Source organism: Thunnus thynnus, chromosome 5, assembly GCF_963924715.1.
Source record: "Thunnus thynnus chromosome 5, fThuThy2.1, whole genome shotgun sequence".
Taxonomy (NCBI): Eukaryota; Metazoa; Chordata; class Actinopteri; order Scombriformes; family Scombridae; genus Thunnus; species Thunnus thynnus.
In genome coordinates, this window is record NC_089521.1 from 16,997,754 (window position 1) to 17,023,586 (window position 25,833).

The 25,833-nt window shown below is 41.3% G+C and overlaps 1 protein-coding gene across 9 annotated transcripts; it reads right to left on the reverse strand.

Annotated features, from left to right (window-relative positions):
• Positions 1 to 442: 442 nt before the first annotated feature.
• Positions 443 to 24,263, reverse strand: c2cd5 (C2 calcium dependent domain containing 5). Of its 9 annotated transcripts, XM_067589617.1 has the most exons (31): positions 23,931 to 24,263; positions 23,336 to 23,444; positions 23,078 to 23,164; positions 22,754 to 22,925; positions 22,556 to 22,651; positions 22,020 to 22,175; positions 21,686 to 21,923; positions 18,553 to 18,713; positions 17,466 to 17,690; positions 16,839 to 16,927; positions 14,474 to 14,582; positions 10,270 to 10,384; positions 9,955 to 10,053; positions 9,735 to 9,846; positions 9,512 to 9,591; positions 8,869 to 9,055; positions 8,607 to 8,771; positions 7,715 to 7,759; positions 7,069 to 7,209; positions 6,925 to 6,988; positions 6,743 to 6,804; positions 6,346 to 6,444; positions 6,084 to 6,173; positions 5,873 to 5,951; positions 5,072 to 5,164; positions 4,908 to 4,976; positions 4,622 to 4,654; positions 4,158 to 4,289; positions 2,725 to 2,918; positions 2,481 to 2,627; positions 443 to 2,367 (listed from the first exon to the last, which is right to left on the reverse strand). In XM_067589617.1, the coding sequence occupies exons 2-31, from the start codon at positions 23,423 to 23,425 to the stop codon at positions 2,242 to 2,244; spliced, it is 3,555 nt and encodes a 1,184-aa protein (XP_067445718.1). In that variant the 5' UTR covers positions 23,426 to 23,444; positions 23,931 to 24,263; the 3' UTR covers positions 443 to 2,241. The 9 variants fall into 9 exon arrangements, with proteins under 9 accessions (XP_067445718.1, XP_067445726.1, XP_067445719.1 ...); XM_067589625.1 differs by lacking the exon at positions 7,715 to 7,759 and having other exon boundaries at positions 4,188 to 4,289; XM_067589618.1 differs by lacking the exon at positions 7,715 to 7,759.
• Positions 24,264 to 25,833: the final 1,570 nt, after the last annotated feature.

Genomic DNA, 25,833 nt, shown 5'->3' on the forward strand with positions numbered 1-25,833 from the left:
ATGATAACATAATATAAATTAATTACCTACCACAAGTTGTACACTTTATCTGTTAACACTGTTCCTTATATTACTCTGTAAAACTGTAAATTACAAAATTTACATTAGCAAAGTACTGGCACTCCGTAAAGTCGATTAATCCATCGAAAGAAAATTAATTTAACAATTTTGACAACCAATCACTCAATATTTGGGAAAAAAGCATGACTTAATAAATTTAATTTCTTTAGATTTCTGGCTGAAATACTTATGGAAGAATATTTTTAGAGAAAATATATCTTAGCAAAGAAAATGACCGATTAATTGTAGATATTAAAGGCATATTAATTAGTTGCAGCCCTTCTCAGTAGCAATGGGCTTATACAGTATACATTTGTTTTATTCTTGCTTATTAATAAGTGTGGGTGTTCACAGTTTTGATTCAGGATGACAAACAGAAGCCTCTTGTTTGACTGAGTTTATTGTGCAAGACTTATCAGACAAGCATACAGATTCATGGCAATAAAAAGTGGGTCTGCATGCTGCTAGTCAGAAAGCATATGCATCTAAGTATGTACATTCAAGTTTTAGACACAAATATCGGAAACTGATCACAAACTGCTCATTACAGAAACAGGTTAGAGTACCACTAATTCTCTGACACAGTGAGTCAAAACATCAGGAGTTAATTGCACAGGCAAAACGAGCAGTAGGTTTCATACATTTTATGCTACAAAAATATGATTTTAGAGAACATTTACAACCTTTATTTTTTAAGTGGAACCTACATCAGAGATGTTTTTTTTCTTTCCAGCATTGGACATGAATGTCAGGTGTATAGATCAGTAGCAGGATTAAAATTCAGACCATACATGGCAAACAACAGAGATGAAGCTTGACAAAGAGATGTGAAATTTGACACTGACAGCAAGAACCTATAATAGAAACTGACCCTAAAGCTGCAAGTGAAGCAACAGTTGCATCAATAAACACAACCGAAGGTTTAATTCAGTCAAAACTATCTCAATATATATATATATATATATATTGAGTTGTCTCAATATATATGTCTGTTCCATTTATACTCACTTGACATTTGCCCACTCTAGATGTGAGTGAATACCAGGCATAGAAATTATGCTATTTAATTTTACCACTTCAAGGTAAAACAATAAAAAAATTTCTTATAGATTTATTCATTGTCATTGGACTGCTCAGTAATGCCTGTTATTAAATGAAAATCCTCACCCTACAAAAATATGTGCATATATGCATGTAATCTCGGCCTGTTTGTTAGAGATGCATGTAACTTGTCATGTCCCTCGTGGAAATAAAAACAAGACTAAACTGCGACTTCATTATTTGACACTTTAAAGAAATTTGATTATCTGTGCTTGTGAGCAATACTGTGAAAGTTAGAATGAAGATTATCAACAAAAGCAATACAAAATCTAATTTATACACAAAACAAATTTAGACATTTTTAACTATTAGATAATTATAATAAAATGGCATCACAGATTTGGGCTGTTTGGTTTCTAGCTTTAAAATTTCCAAAATATTCTGGGGCGAATTTTCTATTTTTAGGAGGAGCACAAGCCATGTTGAAATTTAAATACATGCCTTGCCCGGCACAGTGATTATCTGGCCAAACTGAAATGGACAGATGGGACTTTAATCTGCAAGTTACTCGAAACAAGAGCGAGAACACTGAGGGAGAATCTGACTGCATTAAAATCTTTTCATGGTTTATAGCGGTGTCCCTTTTGGCATGGCCGTCTGGCCGGTGACTCCTGTGATCTGTGGATGGACAAATTAGTCATAGCTGCCTTAAGTGTCACTTGTGCCCACACACAAAGGGATGGCCAAGATACTGTATCCTTGGGTGAAACCCATATGGACGGCTGCAAAACACAGGCAACAGTTCGATGCAAAGGGGTCCTTTGGCTGTTGTTTTAACCAATGAGTCTTGAAATACTCTCAGGTGACCTAATTACAAAAGAACCATGTCAGTATCTCCTGCAAAAATTCTGTTAATGTACATAAAAAACACAGAGACAAACATCCTGCACCTTCCATGTTAATACAGACTGCATGTTTGTGTGTGTGAGAATTTGTTCTTTGTTACCTATGTCCAGACATTTGGATCTTTTACAAAGTTTTAAGGCAGACATAAATTACTCATATTTGGACGGCTAGACTCAGAGAGTGTGTCCTCATATTATGTGTCCTGCAGACAGAGTGAGGGTCCATGTTTCATTGTCATGTAGTCCCATCAGTTCCGCTACTGCTGCTCTGTCCTATGTTTGTCACTGAGGGCATGGGCTCCTGGTCCGTTTCCCTGACACAGATGACGGCATCACCACTCACATTAATGAGACACTGAGCCTAGAGGAGGAGCAAAGACAGGAAGATTAAACCACAGAAACACTAAAGACTGTCAGGTCTGAGGATGAAATAGTTCTGTTTTGCATTTATGTTTAAATGTGTGCGTTGGCTACCTGGTTCTTGTTTGGATTTTCCATCAACATACACTCTTTCATGCTGTAGGAGACTACTGCATTGCCACCAAGGGCTGCTACATGGGCTCGAACCATTGCAAACACCTCTGCTATGAATGAATGGAGGAAGCCACTAACACCGCCTTCCTGCAGAAGAAAAACACACACGTTTCATGTGTATAGGTATGCATACACCTTGTATAAGATGATCCCAGGGCTTATACGCGTGGTGTGTTCTTCTTACCTCCCGTAACGATGTCGTCTCTCTGATAAAGAACATGTTGATGATCCCGAGGTATTTAATGATGCGCAACCCAGGAAGGAAGGAGAGCGGTGTCATCTTCACCACGGTGACCGAGGTTCCTCCAAACGAGCGGGTGGAGCGCAGCGAGCGGGAACGTCCCTCGGGGAGTGGACTGCTGCGATCCAAAGATGACACTGTAGGTTGAGAGAGAGCAGAGGGGTCCAAAGGAGGGAGACGAGAAAAGAAACAATAGAAGGGGGAAAGAAAAAAGACAAAAGGGGAATGGAGATACCAGAAAACATTCAAAAATATGAATAAAAATTAAAAGCCAATATGAACTTTGAAGCGGGAGGAAATGTCGATGTCAAATGTGCGTGCAAAAATGCAATCCTGTTAGCGTTTGCACAGCAGGGGTAACGCATGTGTGTGTGTGCACTTGTATGTGAGTAAGTCAGTTGTATGTGTGCGTCAGATACACGTGAATTTACATGCAGTGGTGTGTTGGTGTTGTAACAAGACAATCACTTGGAAAGCGTGCAGTGCCATGCAGTTTCACATGCGTTTCATGCAGTTGAGGCAAACAGACAAGACAGTTACACAGTGTCTGCAGACAGACAGACAGACCTGGGCACAGCTGTGTATGTTTACATGTGTGAATACAGTATTTGCAGCACAATTGATATGTGAGAGTATTTATATCTGTTTGCATTTGTGAAAGAGGCTTGAGAAATGGAGACGGACAGAGACAGCTATGAGCTGAGCTGGGCACATGTACATGAGCTAGAGTGTGAAAGATGTTCGTTCCACTACTGCAAATTTACCTGATGTGGCTTACATCCATCTAACCAGGAACCTTCAGAGCCACACATTGCAGTTCACTTACTGTGCACAGGACTGAAAATCATACCAGTTCTTGCAGAAAAGCATTGTCCCCCACCCCACCACGATCTTTAGCACATTGTATGTGTTAAAAGTTGTAGGATTCAGACATGAAACGTTTCAGCATTCTTATATTCTTCAAATCATGTGGTGTTTTCTCATCCTCTAATGCAAATGCAGAGAAAAATCGAAGGGATTCCTCCATTAATTGTCATCAAATTGCTTACAGATCTAGTAGATAAAGTGCGTAGAAAAAAAAGAGGTGCTCGCTAAATGTGGAAAAAAAAAATCATTTCCTATTCATTTGTCATCATGGTTACCATGGCTACAGGAATTTCAAAGCCAAGCTGCTAATTGTGGATCCCTCTGAGGGGCGGGGCTTCAACTTTCACACTCTAGCTAAAAAGCTGGTGCTTGATTTACGATGCTCCGCCCCCCAGCGGCATGCATGGAGGGGTGTGTGATTGATGCGAGCATGTGTGCGTGTATGTGTGTGTGTGTGTGTGTGTGAGACTGCTTGTGAAACTGTGTTCTGTATTTGTGGGTATGATCACCAGAGTGTGCTAGAGACTGTGTCCTCCTACTTGTCTTAACTGATCCCCGTCTTATGGTGTGAGCTTTCAGCCTAAGCAGCTCTAGCCAGGTGCTGCATCTGTCTGCAAAGGAACCGTAATCAACGGAGGCAGCTGGAGAGAACACACACACACACACACACACACACAGACACACACACACACATACATACATACATACAAACGCACACACCCAAACATACATACACGCGACAACAACAACGATAACAAGAAAAGAAAAAAACAAAACAACAACAACAAAACAAAAACAAAACAAGACACCAAAAAACGAACAGAAGAACAGAAAAGAACAAAAGTGGATGAGGTCTGGGAGCAGTGCAGGACAATTCTGTCCGAGACAAAAGGATGAAAAGTCAAAACAGAGCAGTGTAGTAGTTTTGGTAGAAGAGAGGTGGGGCAGATGGTAAACGAGAAGGGCAGCTTACCTCTGGATGAGACATTGGTACTCTCTGGGAGACCTGTCAGACACACACACACACACACACACAAACATCAAAAGTTTACCTTTGCACTTGACAGAGAGCCAAAAGGGATCGGCGTCAATCCCTTTCCCACTCAGCAGGTGTTTCAATGCTGTAACCTTCATTCTAAATCTAAAATGTTCTGTACATCAAACTGCTCCATCTATAGTCTGCAGGAGTACAACATCTCCAGACAACATCACACTGTCATCTAAGTTCACGGCAAAAACAGAACACACTGTTTATTTACCTGCTGAGCGAACCACAACCAGCTGATTTTGGCAGAGTTTTGCAGCTGGGGTGAGTAAAGAGACTGTACCTGAAGTGTTAGTGGAGCAGATGGGCAATGCCTGTTAGTGAAGCAGGGCAGAGGAGGAGGTCGGGGAGCAAATATGAAAAAGAATTTGAGGCTACCTGAGATTTTGGATGATGGCTGATTGTTGGTGGATGACGAGTCTGCGCACAGCTCCAAGGGAAACTGCAGCTGCTCTTCAGTCTCACTGGACCCTGAAAAGATACACGCATACACAATCATCCAGGTGCTTCAGCTCTGATTTCAAACACGCAATACAACACAAGTGATGTTTCTTAAATGCGTTGAAGTGTTTCGACTATTATGGTCTTAAAAAGTTCTGTGTTTTCCTACTTCACTACTGCTGAGACAAACTCTTAAAAGCCTTTTTATGTCTCTGCATGTTGTTTCAAGGTTCACTAAATACTGATACTGTGTTAGTGTCTTAGCTCAGATCAAGTGGTCCATGCAGATCCATCCATCAAATTACTGTATATGTTACATTTCACTCACTAATTTGACTAATTACAAAAAAAATCCATTAAAACTTAATCCACTGTATCTGTAGCTTCCACTCACCCACAGACACAGTGGACTAATATGAATGTGTACATATTAGAAAATGTAGCGTCACATGATAATCCAGTTATTAGGATTTAGCATGTACTTTTACTTTTCATCAACAAAAGCTATTAACACTAGACTAACAAGTACGATGTATGTGCTGTAGATAGCGTGCCTCCCTGCTTTTGAGCAGAGCTGCCACTGATCACACAGCCACCCAGACACTGAACTAAACTAAGATCTCACTGTTGAATATAACTTTTAACCACATGCACAGACATAAAAAATGTATTTGAAACTCTTTATGATTTTTGGTGAGTAGGAAAAATAAAAATGACCCAAACTTTAAAACAACAGACCTTTGGTGATAGTCTTGTCTGCTGGCTTCTCCTGGGTCTGGTCCTTGTCAAATGTCATGGCAACCGCTGTCACTACAACCTGGGAGGCAGCCAGAGTGGTACAGTAGAAGGTGAGAGTAGAGGGAACCATTTGAAAAAAGCGTAGACAGTATTACTATCGTTTTTGTTTTGATACAATTTCATAAATCAGAGATAGCCTGCGAATGCTCACCTGTATGAGCTCTTCTTCTGGTACTGCTACAGTGAAGTTGAGATGACAAAGACAGCAGGGGATCATAGAGCGCAGCTTGAAGTAAAAACTCTAAAACAAACACAAGAAATTGAAAGACTTATAACTCCGAACTGAAAACAAAACTACTGAAAATACAATATTAATCATTATAAAGGCCTGATCTATCCAACAAGCCCATTACAAAGCATCAGCATGGTCCTACATATGGCGTAATCACTTGATGCTCAACAGGGTTTCTTACCCTTAGCAGATTCTCACACAGGTCGGTGAAGATCTTGTTCAAGCCTTGATTAGTAAGATTGGCATTACTCAACCTAAAGACCCTCACTGATGAAAACATCTGTAAAACAGAAACACACATACACATTATATACTTATAAAAAAAGACAAAGGTGTTCTAAATTAGGGTACAGTAATGGGTACATTTCCTTATTGCAGAATTGCAATCGTCATCATCTTCAAATTGTAGTTTTTCTGTTAACATAGATGTGTCGACTGGTTGGAAAATACCAAATATGCATAGGCTAAAAAAACTCTCATTTTACCAATGAAAGACCATGAAAATAGCCTCGAAATGTTTAGTGTTTAATGAAGTGTTTAATCTGTGAAGGTAGCAACAGTGTAAAATAAAGAATGACCTGTACTCCCGAAGTCCAGTTGTAAATCCCAGGCATTATCTCAGTGTTGCAGCTGTAGAAACCTGGAGACATAATAAGTAATGACATTCATTAGAGCTTTGACCTTATTAGGAGATAACTAACTGAGCATGTACAGGGCGTGATCTGTCGTAACTGCTGTGAAGTGAGTACATGGCACATACCTGTAGGGGGAGAGTTATCAGTGAGGAGAGAGTGGATGTCCTCCACAGCATCAGTGTCGTCAATCTATAGAAATGACGGCAAATAGTTACACTTGTCCATGAAAGTTACATATCAATGTCATTTATTTTTAGAAGCACACACACCTCCAGGACGAAGGCATCCTTCTTCCCATGGGAGAGGTCCAATTCTGACAGTTCATCAGAGCTTTCTGAGTGAGAGCGAAAAAGTCTGGATCTTTGTCTGGGCTCAGGGATCGGAGAACCCACCGCTTCCTCTGTCAACTCCTGCAAGCAAAGGGATGTGATGTCTGAGCAGATGGGATATCAAGGTAAACACCAGAACATCACAGCAGCCCACCATCTGCAATCCCACATCTGTCCAGACTGTATAGCTAGTAGAATGACTATGTTAATAAACACACCACATGCTCACACTCACTCAAGTACCCAATCAGATGTACCACTACACACACACACATGGCTGGTGTTAATTTGAATGTGAATCTGGAAGACTAAGGAGTGGCACAAAAGACACACGCACGCCTTAAAAACATACACATGTGAGAGTGTGAATGGGCGGGGTAAAATACAAATACAATAATACAATGAGGCTACAGTGGGTTGCCCTCAAGAGGTGACTCTGGAGTGGGTTACACATTGTCCTGCTCCCAAATGTCCCCGGTTAAGAGCTGTTATACAGAGTATAGGTGGTGTAGAATTGCGATTAATAGAGTGAAGTATTTGTCATGCTTTGCTGTGTCTCACAGCTAAAAGTTGGCGTGCTCAGTACCATGTTTATGCCGCAGAACACCTCAGGGTCCAGGGCAAATAATTTCTTTAATGACCAGAGAGAGACAACAGGGGTAAGTTTATCATGATTTACAGAGAACAGACTATATATATATATAAAAAATGTATGATTACATTATTTTAACAATTATAAAATGAAAGCTCATCAACTTGCTGTGACACTGACAAAGAGGCACAAATCTGTAGAATTTGATGGCCATAAATTGTAGATATTATTCATCTGGCATCTTTCATCCAAGTCCAAAAGACATGCCTATTGGTGTCCTATTTGCAGTATAAAGATATCCTAAGGTACATCTTTATATCATAGGACAACTGTCGTAAATATTATTCATTTACGACACAGGTAAATGAATAAAAAGTGTATCAGGGGGATGTCTGTATGTTTCCAACACCACAATCTGGCTGAAACAGGTTCCAAATACTGTTAACCCTCTGTTGCCAGTTTATTAGGTACACCTAGCTAAAACTAGTGAAGTATAATACACCAGTTCTGCAACAAATGCTACATTTATGTAGGTTATAATGTTCTTTTTTTTTTACAACTCTTTTAGGGAGATCTTATCGAATGGTGATGTGTGTTATAATATTTTGCTTACCTATTTACATCAATGAGGGTAGACTAAATATTAGACTGTATAAGACTGCATTAGTTTTAGCTGGGTGTAGCTAATCAACTGACAACTGAGTGGATTTGCTTTTGTATTGAAGGGTTTTCACCCTGACTATGTCATGGGCTGTGGGCTTACGGGAATCACAAAATCCCAAATTTACTTAGCAGTGAAAACCTGGCGTAATAAGGGGGGATTTGCTGACTTAATCACAAAACGTGTCTTCCGCAGATTCACATGCGGGTGTGTTGTGCGTCTCACCGGAGGGTTTATTTGATAGAGTTCTTTGTTCTTCGCTACAGTGTCGTTGATCTTTTTCTGGATGGTCAAGATGTGGTGCTCATTGCTCAGGTCACCAGGAGTCTTCCCCGCAATCTGAATGCCCCCTGGTGCGGGGAGGGCTGTCAGATACACTCCTGTGGCAGACTGAACACACACACACACACACATATATTTTAAGGGCTGTGTTGCAGCAAAACACGTGTATGTCAGGTGAAATTTGTAGTTTAAAATGTCCACCTACAGCCAGACCAAGGAGCATGTTCTCGCCGACACTGATCTGTATGTGTAGACCAAACAGAGCATTCATGCTCCGCAGCTTCAGTTTGTTCATCAGCTGCGTGTGTAGCTCGTATTCCATAAAAGGCAGCAAGTTGGAGATGGCCGTCGCATTCACTTCTCCCTGGGCTTTCTTTTTTAAACGACACAGTCTAGAAGACAACAAACACTGGCATTAACTCGTTTTGATCAATGTCTTTGATGTAAGGCTCCATTTTTGGAGGCGTGTTGTGCAGCCTACATTCTGCTGCTGGGAAGATATTTTCAGCTAACAATCAGAGTTGAATCAAATTAGTTTTGAGTAATCAAAACTTTTAAATTTCAACTAAGCGCAACATACTTACTATACTATAACTTAGTTGTTGTATTATTAAAATCATATAAATCAAGTTACTGTTAGTTGAAATATCTCTGTTGGTTTATAAGTTATTTAGTGCTAAATTTCTTTATGATTTTTATGTGAGCCAAAGCATTTGGCATTTCTAAAAGGCTAATGTAAGTTTGTAACAGTAATACAAGTTTTGATTTGATTTAATTAGGTGTGTTTCTTCTCAGTATCGGCATCATTTTCAAAGGATGTGGAGCCATTTAACTGTGAGGTGTTATACCTGGCCTGGATAAGGCAACCCTTCCCTGTGACAGCTGCTTCTGATGGCAGGTCAATTGTTGTGAACAGCACATCAGGAACCTTGAAAAAAAAAAAAAACAAAAACATAATGAATTCTTTTTTTTTTTTTCTTTTCCACCAAGCTGAGTTTACACAGTGGAAAACCAAAGACATCTTCAACATATAGGAGCCTTTCATTTAATACAAGAAAATATATTTGAGACCTTTTGTCGTCTGCAGTGGTAACAGTAGGTGAGCTGAGCAGGAAATGGCATGTTGAGTTCATCATACGGTATGTGACAGAAGCCACAGCTCGGGGGAGACGGCTCCTCGAACCTGGCGAACAAAACACACCATCTGGTATCAGCCTCCACAATTCATTTCAATCTGTACTGACAAACTGTACACATACATGGATTTACATTAAATCTCAATCAAAACAACCTGTGGTCGGTGCTGCCAATGTCTAGACAGCCTTCCCGCATGTACCGAGGATTCAGGATGGCTGCTGTGCCCGACGCTGACAGGATACACACCTCCTCACTATGTTGAGGGGAGGTGAGAGATCAAGAAAGAAAGAAAGGGGGGGAGAGTAAGAGAAGGAGAAGAGAGCACATTTGTGAATTAAAGCAAATGACAAGCTGGTTTATAACAAAGAGATTCAACAATATATGTCCTGAAGAAGCTAAACACAGGGACATGTCAAAGCTGGAGTTACAAAGAGAAGGGAATTCGTCGTGTGTGTGTATAACTACACACCAGATGCTGGTGCTCTCACTGTATCCCACAACAGCATGGCAACCAAGAGCTTTGGCATGAGATTTGATCTCCTGGCGAATCTCTTCCCACCAGGCATCACGAGTCTCTGGCTCATCTGAAAAACACAAAATTCTGAATCAAACAGCTTTCAAAAGATTTCAGATGAATTACCTATCAAAACGTCATTGAACAGTACAGTCTAGATAATAATGAATTAACACTAAACCTAACTAATTGTTGTAAAACAAGTTAGATTAAAAAAAAAAGATTACCCTGACAGGTACAAACATGTTAACAGGAAATTTGACATTGAAGTTTGTATCTAATCTGATATCTGGACTTCTATGACTTACCAGAAAATAAACAGACAGCAAAAACAGTACAGGTTGTATTTTCTGGTGATTCATGGGTTAAACGGTGTATCAAAGCAAGCCAAAACCAACTATCATTTTGTAAAACAAAGTGACAATGAGAATGATTTATGACAATTTGAGGATGATGATGAAGGCAAAGTCAATGGATAGTTTAGCTGTGTGTGTGTGTGTTTAATATTCTCTTTGCACATTGTCTAAAACCAAATTGATTGTTTCTCTCTTCTTTATGTCTCCTTTCCCTCAGCCACACTGACAGAAAGGAGGCAGCCTGTAGGTATGTTTTGGCTGTGGTGGTATAGAAAGAAAATCTTGTTTGTTGGTAAAAGAGTCGTTATATAAAAGACACTGTGCGCCTGATGTGCTGAAAAATGTTTCCTAACCTGGTGACAAAGGTTTTAAGGTCAAAGGGATTGAGCCTTCATCATACTTAGGCTAAACCATGGGTGTGTTTCAATAGTCTCATGAGGCTTTGCTCCACTACCACCTCGGTTTTATTAGCACTGTTCAGAAGAGCCTAATTGTTTGGGTTAAAGTTTCACTCGTTTGGTAGTTCGAGATCACTGAACGAAGAAGGAAGCTACATTAGAGTATTGAGCCGCACCCCATGACTCCCTGGGAGGGCCACATGCTGACGGAGCCCCAGAAAGAGAGAGAAACTCAGCTGCTTGGTGAGACAGGGGATGGGAATGAATGGGAGGGGGTGGGGGGAGGGGGGGGGGGTGGTAACTGAAGAGATGAAGAATAATGACTGATGGTCAGGCATCAGGCCCACAAGTGGGTTCCTTTAAACCAGAAGCAGGATGTCACACAGGCACAGGCTCACCAACGTGCACGCTCATGACCATGTGCACGCTCATGGGCAGAGAAGGGCCATATTCATTCACCAGAGTCCATCAAATGTAGTTTTAAAAGGTAGAGATCGCTGAGTGCTATCATATTTCCTCCATTACCCCGAGCTCACCTCTTTCCCCATCATACATCCCAAATGCATTTTTCAAATTTTCCTATACTGCCACCCATTTTATCACCCCGCCTTCCATCCATCCATCCATCCATTCCTCGTTCTCTCGCTCTCTCAGTATGAATACGGCCCAGTGAGTTAGGGATGCACATGCCCGGTCAGTGGTTCTTTGTCACAGAGTAAACCTCCTAAACCTCCTCTGGTCTAGAAAGGTTTGACCACGATGCCGATTCAGGAAGCATTAGAACAGCGCTGGGACAACGTTAGGGAAGAGCTGCAGTGCTTCAGTGCAGCAGGATGAGCTGGGTGTGAGGGGGGGTAGCCGGGGAGGGGGGGGGTAGCCAGGCCAGGCTGGATGGGGTGGGGTGGGGGACACAGCGCATGCTCAACTCAGCTCAGCACACACTCACACAGATTAGAGAGAGAAGAATGGCAGCTCACTGAATTCATCAGTTTTCAGCGATACATTATCAGGCTTATATTGAATTTGTTTGTAGATGTTTGGGCAAGTTGGGGTCAAAGTTGTTAAGTGTTAAGTGCAAGTTTAACAAAAGAGACTCATCTATTTCACTGAGCTGCCATCACTCCTGTGGGTGAGAGCAGTAAAAGGGGGGAAATACCTGCAGTGACACTATTCCAGTCTAGCAGTTTGTATGAGCGCGTGTTACCCAAGGCTGGGCCAGAACACACCGTTAGTACAGAAAGAGAGAAAAAGAAAAGAAGAGACAGTCTAACAAACAAGCACAGCACAACAGCAGCACTCCACAGTCACTATGCAGAGACAGACAGCACTCCACAGTCACTATGCAAAGACAACTAAATTCAGGCCTACTAACACAATCTCAAACAAGACTGACGAGGAAAAGAAGAGAATAGAGATGAGAAAAGCTACAGGCCCTGTTCAAATTTGGAGAAGATTTAAGGAGAAGAGAAGACTACATAATGTGAAAAGGGAGCATGCAGTAGCAATCTAAAGGCGCAGTCAGACTGGATTTCACTTCCCATTCATTTTTATGTGAAACGTGGCAAAACACGAGCTCTCCGATGTGCAACCAGTTTGAGAGAAGGGGTGGGATTGACCCCTCAATCGGAAAATATTGTTTGTTTACATTCTTGATTCATAACTTCACAGCAAAATAATACAGACAGCAGAGAAGAAGAGCTGCTGTATGACTACATTGACTGTAAGGACAATGACAGAGGTTACAGTAAAATGTTAAAAAAAAACCGATGTATAATTAACAACTTTGTGAAATCCTATTTATTAGTCTTAGTTTATGTTTGATCTATGCCAATTCCTGTCTCCCTGCTTTTGGCCACCATGTGAGTAAATTTTGCCGGGCAGATTTCGGGTCTGACTGCGCCATAACTCACAGTATACTCTCTAAACTTAAAGGTGCCCTGTGGAGTTTTCTTGTAAACAAACAAAAGTTATGTTTACATTTAGTGTTTCTCACCAAAGCCTATCGTGTATGTCCGTAGGGTGTAATAAACGTGTTGAATGCATTTCTTTCCTCAAAACATTTATGAAGCTCCTTTTTTGAATATTTTAAATCCTGCATTGTTTACCTTCATGTTTACTCACTGGCAGTCTTCTTCACTGCCTTTAAGCGTTATCACCACAAACTGTCGATCAGTGAAATAGTGTGAAAGGATCGGCATGAGTATTGCACACGTACATATGCATCCTTGTGCACGATACAAACAAAACAAGGGCTCCATGGCGCTACTAGTGGTCAAAAACTCCACAGGGTACCTTTAATATAGTCTGTAGATAAAGTCATGACATACTAACAGTGAACAGGGCTCTTTTCAGAATGGTTTGCAAGTTAAGCCTGCTATTTGGACCAGGGCATGAAAACAGTGCCAATTTCCCTACTTTAGACAGGAAGACTGTAGGTTTAATCATTGAATGACAGACGTGTTGTTGCCAACTGTCATTTTTGTGCAGCTTATTTTGTTTCCCCTGTCCACCTCTGAAAAGAACCCTGCTTCTCCTAACCCAGCCCACATTCATCAGCACTCCCTTTTCCCTAAATTCTCAGACATCCTCAAATTAAAAGGGGTCTAGTGAACCGAGCAATGAAAATTACTGATGCTGCCCGGGGGGAATCTAACACCTTCAAAAAGGGCAGGTAATACCTAATGAGCAAATGTCTCATTATCATCAATATAAGACTAATCAAGTCTACATTGTATAAGAAAACATTAGAATTTCAACACAGAGATAAGAAGCCTATTTTAAAACTCAAAGCAGCAGAGCATAAATAAGATACCACAGTACCTCACCACAGCGCCACCCGCAGCCAACAACACCACACAGAAGAAGCAGCAAGCAACAGACTGGAGCCATGCACCACTACTGCACCTCACCTCCGGGGGCAACATTATAGCGCACACACACACACGCACGCACACACACACACACAACAACACAGCGGGTACACACAAACACACACACAAACACACACACACACAGCCATCACATGACCAGCACACAGACTATACATTACACAAAGCCAGTCAATCAAACCACAAGGTGAAAGTTGCCCCTATCTGTAAAACCGTTTGATGCAGGTGATGATAGCCTATCCTAACTTTGTTTCCAATATGCTACAAAGCTGCAGCCTGTGACTGTGACCAGGAACAGCTTTCACCTGTTTAGGACCGGTTGCTTCGTACATAACTCAAGTTTTGACACAGTATTTCAGGACAAGCAAACAGGGACTAGAACCACACATAGGAGAGCCAGTTGCAACAAGACTGGACGCTCATACGATAGGTCAATGGAGGAGCTCAATCATATCGTTTCACAGGACAATGGACAACCTGCACTGGGACATTGTGTGTTTATGTACACAGAACTCACCAGGGTTGTGTATGCGGTCCAGTAGTTTGACAGAGCGAGCGCTGACTACTCCACCCACATGAACCAGAAAACCAGGTGGGAATGACGTCAAAGTGAAGAAGGGGAACTCCTGCAGGAAGAAAGCAGCCAGGTCACTTACGGCAGGGGAAAACACTCACATCACATTTAGTGTTTCATGATTATTCTATTTCATCATATTTTTCTATAGCTTTCTATAAGTATATACATAATCTTATTGTCTGTGTGCTCAAATGCTAATTTTTGGTGAACAGCTGATTTGAATGTCCTGCTTTGTTTAGTTTTAAGTAATACAAGTAAAAATAAATGTTATTGTCAGACATTTCAAGATACAAGATTTACCAAATGTTAAACTAGCAGAAACTAATTGTAGCACATTTTGGGTGCATATCGTCCAAAGATTTCCATAAGTGACCCTATATAACCAATTGTATCGTAAATCAGAGAGCCAAAATCAAATCAAAGGAAAACTGCTCATCAGACTTGACAGATTTTGTTGTTTCTCTTTGTGTATTGAAGAAAAAAAAATATTCAAGTCCCAAACAAAATGTACTGAATCTTAACTGTAGTCAAAAACTGAATTTTAAATGATCAAAATAGAGAGAAATACAAGATAAATCTGTATTATGTGTAGACTAGGAAAATGTGCTAGGAAAGTGCCAACATGCAGCAAGGACTGAAGTGGGATGGTGTACGCCCCCCCACATGCAAGGTGCACCCCCCCCAAGGATTCCTCCAATTGCTCCATTTCTGCCTGTACTTGTATAGACAAAACTCAACAGCATTTCAAATAGATCTGGAAGTGATTGAGAAAATATCTTTTCAATAAAGTGTAGATATATTGTATCACCGGTCAAGTGATTCATTCAATCCTTTCAAATCTATATAAATGCATTACTTTGGTTTGGAGTTGAAAGTCAAACACACACAGACAAGGTCCAGGCTGAGGATTGGGATTTTGTTTTACATGCTTCTCCCTATCCTCCGACAGGACAGCCGGTCCTTTGCCTCCAGTCACACATTGTAATGCAGATCCATGCATTCACTCACAAGAAGAGCTGGGAATACTTGGACTGCTTGTTAGCATCTTGGTATTCATTCTAGGTTGAAGTGATGACCACCATTAGAGAAAACCATACTGGGATTTCCAACCATGCAGGTATATTTGATGAATGTCTTTAGTGGGGAGACAGCAGGAGGACTAGCATTGGCTTCTTTCTTGTCCAAAAATCAGTAAGGAAGATACTACTACTAATTTGACTGACAGCTCCTCCCACTCAGAGCAAGGAGACAAGAATGAGGTGATGAGGTGAGCGTGCTCATTCCCGTCGTCGACGCAGGAAACCAAAAATCAAGGCTCGGGATAAGAAAGGAAGGAGGTGTTCTACATGAGTATCCAGAAGGCACACACCCACAGTCACACACCCCTTCAAACCTGAAGGGAACACAACTCCTCTCCAGCCCTCCACATAACATGTCTGTGAATCTTTATGAGTGCGGTGGGTAGCCAAGCAAACGCGAGGTCACGCAAGGACCCGCTGCATGTTGCTCAACCCGACCTGCCCCTCTTGAGATCTACAAACAGTAGAGGAGGGACGGGGTTAGGAGGTGATTTAGACTGGGTGGTGGCCATCAGCTGGTCAGGGAGTTAGGGGAGAGGTGGAGAGAGAGTGTCACGCTGATGGGACATACCCTGATGTTTAACAATAACCCAGAGGAGGACGCTCCCTGAGTAGCACAAGTGGTCAAGAGGACAGAAAAAGGGAACATTACTTGTTCTTACACAGACCCACTCCCTATAAAACATTTAACACCTCACCAGTGTAAATCTGTGAGCTTTCACAAAGAATACAGCTATGTAAAAAGTGGTGTGTGACATTAAGTAGCTGTCTGATCTTACATGCAGACATCAGAGGCTGAAACACACCATAAATTGCAAGAGTCAACTGTCAAAAGTAAAACAATTAGCTCGCTGTTTTGAGTTGCATTGACATAAGACATAAAATCATCATTGTAGGTGCTACAACGGAATTTTAATTAGCAAATCTCTAAAACTCTAAGACAAACAGAAACCTAAGATAGTTTTAAAAAGATACAATACTCTTAATGAAATAAAATAGTGTTCAAGTTTGCAGGATATATATTGCTGCTCATAGCTATAAAATAAAACCACATTTTATTATTTTGTGTTTTGCATCGATACGGCTAGCCGAACAGGCAAAACATCATATAAAATTCAATGCTTTGACTTGCAGTTTGCGGTGCGTTTCAGCTGCAAATGTCTGCACACAGCGTGAATCTGTATATATGTGTGCATGAGCATGTGTGAGTGTGATCGTCATCGTACCCTCTGCTCCAGAGCCGTCTGCGTCTGCTGTCTAAGAAGAGTCTTCAGGGGCCCCGCCTCCTTCCCGGCACTGCCCCCACTGCCCATTCCTGATCACAGAGGAGAATCTGGCTTCAGTCTTATCACTTCTAGCACATGCGTCAATGGACTAGAAAGCCAAACTTTCAGTTGATAATTACAATGCAGTATTAATGTTATTATGACAAATCAAGTGAAATCAACTACTGGAACTGTAATAAACATCTAAATTGAGAACAGAAGATATTCCTGCTCCTTCCTCATCATAAGACTAGCCTACTCTAAATATTTGTCTTATTTAGATAAACTAAGAAACGGATACGCCTGAAAAACATATCAAACTGCGTGCTGGGGTAGGAGAGTCAGACTGTCAGTCAGTATTGTTGTTTCCCAACACAACTGAGCAGTAATATCATGCATGTGGAGTTAATGTTTCTGGATGTGATCAGTGCTGCTGTTCATCCCGTGTACAATTATAATGTGATATTCTGCACAGAGAACAAGTCTGTTGTGGCTTGTCCACCCTAAAGATGTCGTTACATTAGAGGCGCTCACACTGCGCTGTTATCAGGTTCTTCTACTTGATGACACACAGCAGTCCTACTATACCGGAGGCTGCCAGCAGCAGGTCCTCAGTGAAGGACACGCTCTTTCTCAGCAAGGTAGAGTCTGAGCGGATGGAGGAGGGAGGGGGCGGGGTGGTGGCTCTGGGGGCAGAGCCGTGACCACAGCCCACTGAGCCAGTACCAGGAAGGGACAGAGTGTCTGTGCAGAGGGTGGGGGAGCTGGGGCAGAGGAAGATCCCAGGCCGGCGTCTCACTGGCTGGGGCTCCTCTATCCAGCAGAAAAACAGATGGAAGGTGCATAGAGAAAAACAGATATATTGAGAATGGACAGGTAGAGCCATGAGGAAAGCGAGCAGAAGTGCAACAACTGTGACGGGAGGTGTGAGGAGGATAAAGGGGACAAAAGCGTAGAGAAATCAGGTATGCGAAAGAAGCAGGTGGGCAAGTTAACATAAATGAAATGGTGAGTGACTGGAGGATACAGGAGAGAAGGAGAAGAGAAACAGAAGATGAGAAAACAAGAAAAAGAATGTAGTGGAGAAGTAAGAAATGAGGAGGGAGGTGGGCTTGGGGGATTGCTGGTACCCTCCTGAGGGTCGGGGGGGCGCAGTCTGGTAAAAAAGTCGTTCAGGCTATGTGGCATTTAAGACAGAACTCTGGTAAAATGTGCTCAAGTTGTCCTTGTGGCAGAGTTTGACTGAACTTACCTTTTCCTCAATGATTAACCATAATGGTTGCTAATGAAGAAGTGACCTTATATCAACAACAGCCCCTCATGAGACACAGTGCTTCTATTAAAAGGCCACAACAACAGAGGGACAGAACTACTACAAAGAGATCTGGTGTGTCTTCACACTATATTTATATATTATATGCAAGTTTAGTGTATTTTTTTTTCCCAATAGTGTGAATAAAGAAAACACACCAGACCCCTGAGCGCAGGGGGAGGATGGAACACGGCTAAATAAATATGATAAACCATTTCAAAAGAAAATAATGTTAAACTCAAATATGAAAAGATTTAAAAATTAAAAAAATAATAATCAAAAACCACCACAAGAGTAGCACCACATGAAGTGTAGGGGAAGGGAGGGATGACATGGGGAGGGGATGGGGCCACGTGTGCTTACCCGTCTTGGGCGTCAAACTGAGGTCTGTGTCTGATGATGAGGACTGGCGGCTGCATGGCTTGGAGGGAGAGAAGGGGGGAGGAGAGGAGGAGGAGGTGGGAAGGGCTCTGAAAGGGGTAGGCGGGCCGGAGGACAAGGGCAGGTCCTCACCAAATACCGGCCTGCCAGGGGGAGAACATGACACACACACACACACACACACACACACACACACATCCACGTCAGTCATCACCTCACCCTCTGAGCGTGTGTGTATGTGCGTGTGTGTTTGTCTGCATACGTGGGAGCAGTTGAGTGTACCCATTAAGTGGGGGAGGTTACTTTTTAATGTGTCATGTTGTTTGCTTTGGGTGAGGTGTGTTTGAGGTGCTACGGATGGCTGGAGAACAAAAAAGCAAGCATGGAGAGCAAAATGTAAAAACAAAACAAACACACACACACACACAAGTCAAACTAAGGAAAGCAACATGGCAAAACACAAGATAAGATCCAACAGAGGATGACGAGCATGAAGCATGTGTCCCAGTGGAGTGAAGCAAAGGTCAGGTGTCTGTAGAGAGATCACAAGCCTTTCCTCAGGGTTAAAGCCACACCTTAGACTCTTTTTGTCGCAAACAGCCAATGAAAACGAAGGCTGACTCGAGTGGCATACTGTATACCCTCCCCCTATCGGTGTGAAAAGACACGACAGGTGGAGACATTTGGTCTGTCTGTGACAAAGCTGCAAGGGTCTGCCTCCCTACTTTGTCTCGATGTCTTTGGCTAGAGCCTTGTTTTACAATATTTCTACTACGTCAAACTGTCCAGACTCCAGAAAAAAAAGTATATTCACTTTTCAGTCTACATACAAACATCACCATCTACTTCTCTTTTATATCTAACAACTTCTTTTACTCCTACACTTATTTCCTTCCCTGCCTCTGCATACCAGTGAAGATGAGTGTGGGAACAGAGACAGAGAAGTTCTGGGACAGTCTCTGGGAGCTGCAGGCCGAATGCACAGGGCTGTTGTGGGTGGAGCGGCATCCGTGGGCTAGGGGAGACCTGGGCCAATCAGCACGCAGACAAAGGAAGAGAGAGGACCGATTTGGACACACGCAGTAAGAAATGTCCCAGTCAGAATGAAGCCAGAGAGGAAGAAAGAAACGCACACAACAAACAACACCACAACATTGCAAGAGTGAAAAAGGAAAAAAAAAAAAAAAGAGGAAAAGAACAGAAAAGAGAGGGTGTGTTTTTACATCCTCTCTTTACCCTGTTATTCCATTTAAAGCCATGTGTAAGCAGCAAAAAACGCATGCATAGCTCTCAGCTAAAGATCTCAGTCTCACACAGACATACACAGCAGGGATGCAAACACAACAGAGATCAAAAAGATAAAAGAGACCCAAAGAGGCTCATACATATTAAAGTATACAGGGACATGCTAGAAAGAAGAGAATCTATTTATGTGTATCCCCATGAAAAGTCCCCATTAAAGCTGAAACACACCAAAATAAATAAATTTGATAATGGATTAATTGTTTGAGTCAATAATCAAGCAGAAATATCCAACATTTAATAGTTCCAGCTTATCAAATATTAGAATGTTTTGCTTTTCTGGGTTTTATATTATTGTAAATGGAATATATTTAGGTTTTGGACTGTTGGTTGGACAAAAAAAGCAATCTGAAGACCTGATCTCAGGCTTTGGAATCTTGTAGGCATGTTCGACTATTTTCTTACATTTTACCCCCCTTTTTTTATTTACCCTTTATTTAACCAGGTAAGTACCATTGAGGCTTGAAACCAAGACAGTAGCATAAAAAGTTTTAGACGAAACAATACTAAAAACAGATAACAATACTGAAGTAAGGCTAGCTGTAAGCTAAGAACAATAACAACCTCAACAATTAATCAATAAATACTTGATAGATTAATCATCATAACTAAAATAATTGTTATTTTGCAGCTGTAGTTAAATTGCATCCTGCTTCCATAATCTACTTTTTGTTAAAACTGAATATTTAAGGGGGACATGAAGCAGGAGGCGATCATTCAAAATAATGAATTAATAAAATACAGTTATTAGTAAAAATAACAACAACATTTATGTTGCTGCAAAATTCTCAGTCAGGGTAACTTTAGTTTCAAGAATAAACAGTTAAAGAGGAAATAAGCATAGGGAAATATGTATTGAAAATGACATATGTTGAAGTCATTGAGCTGTTTTAGATTGTGTACAGAGTACTTTTAATAAAACATTGAGCATATCGTCTCTTTACAACTTGAATGGGCAAACTAAAACAAAGTTACTGGAGGAGGGAGTGAGATGAGGAGGGGAAGAAGATGATGTAATCGTACTAAATCATCAACCTTGCTATCTTTCATCCAACCACTTTTGTACATAACAAGTATATATTTCCTGTCATCGAACCCCACCCAAAAAAAAAAAAAAAATGTTCTCATCAAATTCACACAGGTCATGTGGGGGAATTGTAACAGAAACAAAGTCATCACCAAAAGGTGTTTACATCCCTGATACACACAATTTCACACACACAAATACACACACACACACACACACACAGATACACTGTATAAATGCTAATAAGAGACACACATGCACTCAACTGCTACATTATTCTTACAGAGACTAGTGAAATCACAAACTAACCACTCAATAGCCAGGATGAGGACAACAGAACAAACACAGACTGTTAGAGGCTGATCAGAACACGTGTGTGCTAGATACTCACTAAAAAGACGCAGTACTAGAACATGCAGAGGTAGAGCAGAAAGCCATGCAAGAAGTGGTCTAAAAGAGCAGACAAGGGAGGGGGGTGGTTGAGGATGCCGGTGTGTGCACTGTGCATGTGTGTGTCTCAGGATGTGTCGTGTGCTGTTAGTTTCGTGATGCAATACACGTCACACAATAGACAAACAATCTACAAAGGGAAATCAAAAGATACTGAGACACACACAGGAGTAACTGCTAGACTACACACAGACTGACTAACATTTCGCCCACACGCTCTCCCTCTCATGCACACACTGATCATCTTTTCCTTCCATTCTCACACACTAAATTTGCAGTGAAACTTGCATATAAAAAGAGGCAGGGTCCATGCTTGTGTTGTTGGTTCATACTCACTCCTTGCCATCCTTAGAAGGGGAATTGCAGGCATTGGAAGCAGGGGCTGTGCTAGGGTGCATGTGTGTGTTGGTGTTGGGGGCGCTTCCAGAGCTCAGTTTGTCCAGTGTGCAGGCAGTACCGATGGCTCGGACGACCAGGCCCGACTCTCCTTCCAGATCGAAACACTGCAAGTAGCCCACCACTGCATTTCCTCCCATCTCCAGTACTTTAAGTCCTATCTTCCTCTGCAGCTCTCCTACACAGGGGGTAACACACAGCCACATTAATAAGAGAGGGGAGAACAGGGAAGACTCTACAAACATGAAATGAGGATTACTGTGAATTTTCTTACCAGACATAAGAGAGATGAGCCTCTGACGGGCCTCATTGGAGGCCCGAGGAGTTCTAATACGGTCGATCCACTGGTACTCTGGATCTTCATTCACCACAAGTTCCTCCACGAACCCGTGCACCATCGCTGCCCGATAACACCGTGGAATGGATGTGGCTACCATACAGAAGTAGACAAACACCACACAGAGTTAAATGATTTTACATTAAATGGAAAAAAGTTCCCTCTACTTTTCTCCTCAGCTGTTTCAAACCATTTGTTTTAGCTGGCATTGTAGTTTTTTTGATCTTGGAAATGACACCTTTTCTGCTGAAAAGCCATCAGTAATTATAAGTCTGAATAAGATGATCAACTTTATGCGTAAAACAAAATTATTTTGTACTCAAATTAAACTCTCACACATTTGCTTCATGGGTTCCTGCCCCATCTATCACATACTGTCAATATGCATTTTATGCATACACACTCACACATTTCATGTGGTATTTCCAAACTGTAAACAAACAATTATGTAATAAATATCAAGACAGACGCACTGCAGAAGAACTTGACCCCGCAGGAGGACTGTCTGAAGCGGTTCAAATCATTGAAGAGCTCCACTTTGACGAGTACATTGATCTCCCCCCGGATACCTAAAAGCAAATAATAGAAACAAAAAGTCTAATAAGGAATAGCCGTATCTGGATCAACAACAACTACGTGATTATTGTGGTTCTACAGGCTGATTATTGTACCATGGATAGTATCATAGATGGGAAACCAGCCGGATATGACAGAGGCAGCCTCACTGCACAGCAGTGGGTCAATGTCAATGTAAACTTTCCCGATGGCATCATTAGCACTGTAAGTGTCGTGGTCCAACACTGTGATCTGCAATGGCTCGTCCTGCAAGTCCTCGTCGTCAACCTAGATATCCAGGGAAGGAGAAGGAAAGAAGACATTAGATGAGAGTGTAACAGAGGTTAGGAGAGCTAAGGTTTAATGCAATTCATCTGTGTGACGCAGGCACTAAAAATAATGCTGGCACAGTTTAAAGAGAAGCTCATCAAACATTTTACCTCAAATTTGAACCATTCTGAGTTCCACTGTGGATTCAGGGATTTGGGACAGACATCAGTTTTGAAGGTTGTGTTTCCAAACTTGACCTGGAAAATAAAATACATAAAAGCACAGCTTGAAATCTCTAATTTATCATTTTTAACAATAATAATAATGTAGAAACAAACCTGAAACCAAACCTAAAACATACTTTTACAGATGTGAACGATTTAATTACAAAAAACAATAAGTTTTGCAGTTCAAGCACTTTTACCCACCTCTACAAAAGCATCTGTAAGGTCACTGGCTCTGTCCATCACAGGCAAGTGGCGCCCTGCCACTATTTTGGCCTTAAGTTTCCCAGGCATGATTCAATTTTCAGTTGATCTGTGAAAATATTGTAACAATAATAATAAATCGATCTGCAGATTTTCAACTGACACCTACTATAATCCAGGCTTCTGTCACAAACAACGGTGAGGACTGAGGAGTGGACCACCTAATTACATGGCATATGTTGTTGACAGTGTGAAGAGTTCCTTCCTCTGTTTGCATACTCACCAGCTAATACGCCAGCTCCCCCCAGCTAAACTAGACTTTAATGCTTCCAGTTTAACCGTAAATAGCTTACAGACTCGGTTGAAAATTATCTACAGAACAACCGTTTATGAACACGGCAGCTACTGTCAGTTAGCTAGATTACGTTAGCAAAGCAGAGCTAGCAAGAAAAGCCACTTAGGTTAACTGCATTGCAGTCAGAATCTCTTAAGCTCTACCTGATCGGCCATGTTTTTACAATCACACTGCAATCCTGCCACCTATGTAACAACATTGTCATCTTCCTGTTCCCAGTGCAAACAGTATCATCCTTACCAGTGCTACAATATCAACAGACAGCTGTCAAACTGGCAGCAGGCTTGTGTTACTCGGACATTCTTGTTGACAGCCCAAAGCTCGCCTGACCTCCGTGTCTCTCCCATAACACGACACGTTAGTTCCCAGCACACCAGACAGGAAAGTGTCGCTAAAGTTAGACAAATATACAGCGGCTGATATTACGGCTAAATAGATACGGTTACAGCTATACGGGCGACGTTACGACCGACTTCTTGGTTCGTAAAACGTGTCGCTGGTTAGCGCGTAAAACCAACGGCTAGCTCGACCAGAATACAGCGCGTGATGATGAATGAGTTTTCAGTGGTCCGTGTGTGCTGCCTTCATGTACACCTCGTAAACTCGTACTTTCCACTTCAAATGTTCCACTGATCTTCCTCGGGTAGAAATACTAACAAAATAAACAACAAAATAACAACTACTCTAACTGGAAAAATTAAAAACATATCCGAGCCAATATACTATTATACCAAGCACGGGAAGTATGTATTGGTGTGTTTTGTTATATTGTTAAAAAGCAAGATGCTCAAAGCCACTTACTCGTTTGATGACTGTATTCAGATAGTCCTTAAAGGCAGCGTTAGGCTTTGTCTTGGACATGCGCAACATTAACTGTTCTAGGTGACGCTGCTCAGAAGAAATAACTAGGCTACTAACTTTTTATTATATATTCATATTATATGTTATGTTAAGTATGTTGTGTCGCTGGGCAGTCATGTTATTGTTTAGTTTCTGTTTCATAGTACTAGTTTCTCTTAGAATTATATGTATACCACGATTGAATCAAGGCCTACTGTAAGCAGAACACATTTGAGGTAACTTCCACATTTCCACAGGTTTAACCTGAAATTCTAATAACACAAAGGTTTTTTTGGTGGCAGGTTAGGCTATATTTCCTCTTTTTTATACAAGGGAAATTCTGATTGATGATTTATTTATTAGTATATGTCCTATGATAAACTGAAACAAAGGTTATATTACTGAAGAGTGATTACATACAGTATAATACTTTGGGGAAATTTTGCACTATACTTGTACTTTTTTGAACTTCGAATTGGGACTTTTAGTGAGTATTTTTACAGAGTGGTATTGCGGTAATGATAACAGCTAAACAATAACATAATTAAGTGTGTGCCTGTTTTCTGTGTATAAGTAACCACCAACTGTTGAGAGAGTTACACAGACCTGAAATAGACCCATACTATATGGAGCCTTCTGCCAGGTGGATTCGTCTGAATTAAATCACAGAGCCTCAAGCTTGTCATCTCTGTCCAGTCACACCATAGGTTGGTATTTTTGGCCAGTATGTATCTATGAAGACAAATATCTGTGCCATCCTGAAGAGGGAGTCATCCCTCAAGATTAGGTTACACATGTATGACCATCCTTAAGTGCTAATAAAATAACTCTCTTCTCACCTGGACACATTTTAAAGGTTAAATCAGGACAGTATAGGCGTCATTCGGAGGGATGTTCCTTAAATAACATTTTCGACATTGTTGGCCCTCTTGTTTATTACAACACATAGAATAATTACAGAATGACAAAAAGATGACTTGAATAAAGGAGGTGTCAATTGCAAAATAGCCACAATGTGAATGGTACATGGCAATTGCACTGAACTGAACTTGATTCCCATATAAAATACAACACTGCTTTTGCTCATATAAGCCCAAAAAACATATCTTCACTCTCAGAGAAGTGAAGCATGTCAGAGGAGGCTGACACCATCAAGGTCAACACTTTGCTACTTTTAAAGGATGTTAACAGCTACACGCCATAAGGAAGAAAAGGGTAAAATGTAACATTAAACCAATGTTTACTTTCTGCGTCATACTATACAGTCACGCCACAAAGCACACACATGCTATGTGACAAGTGA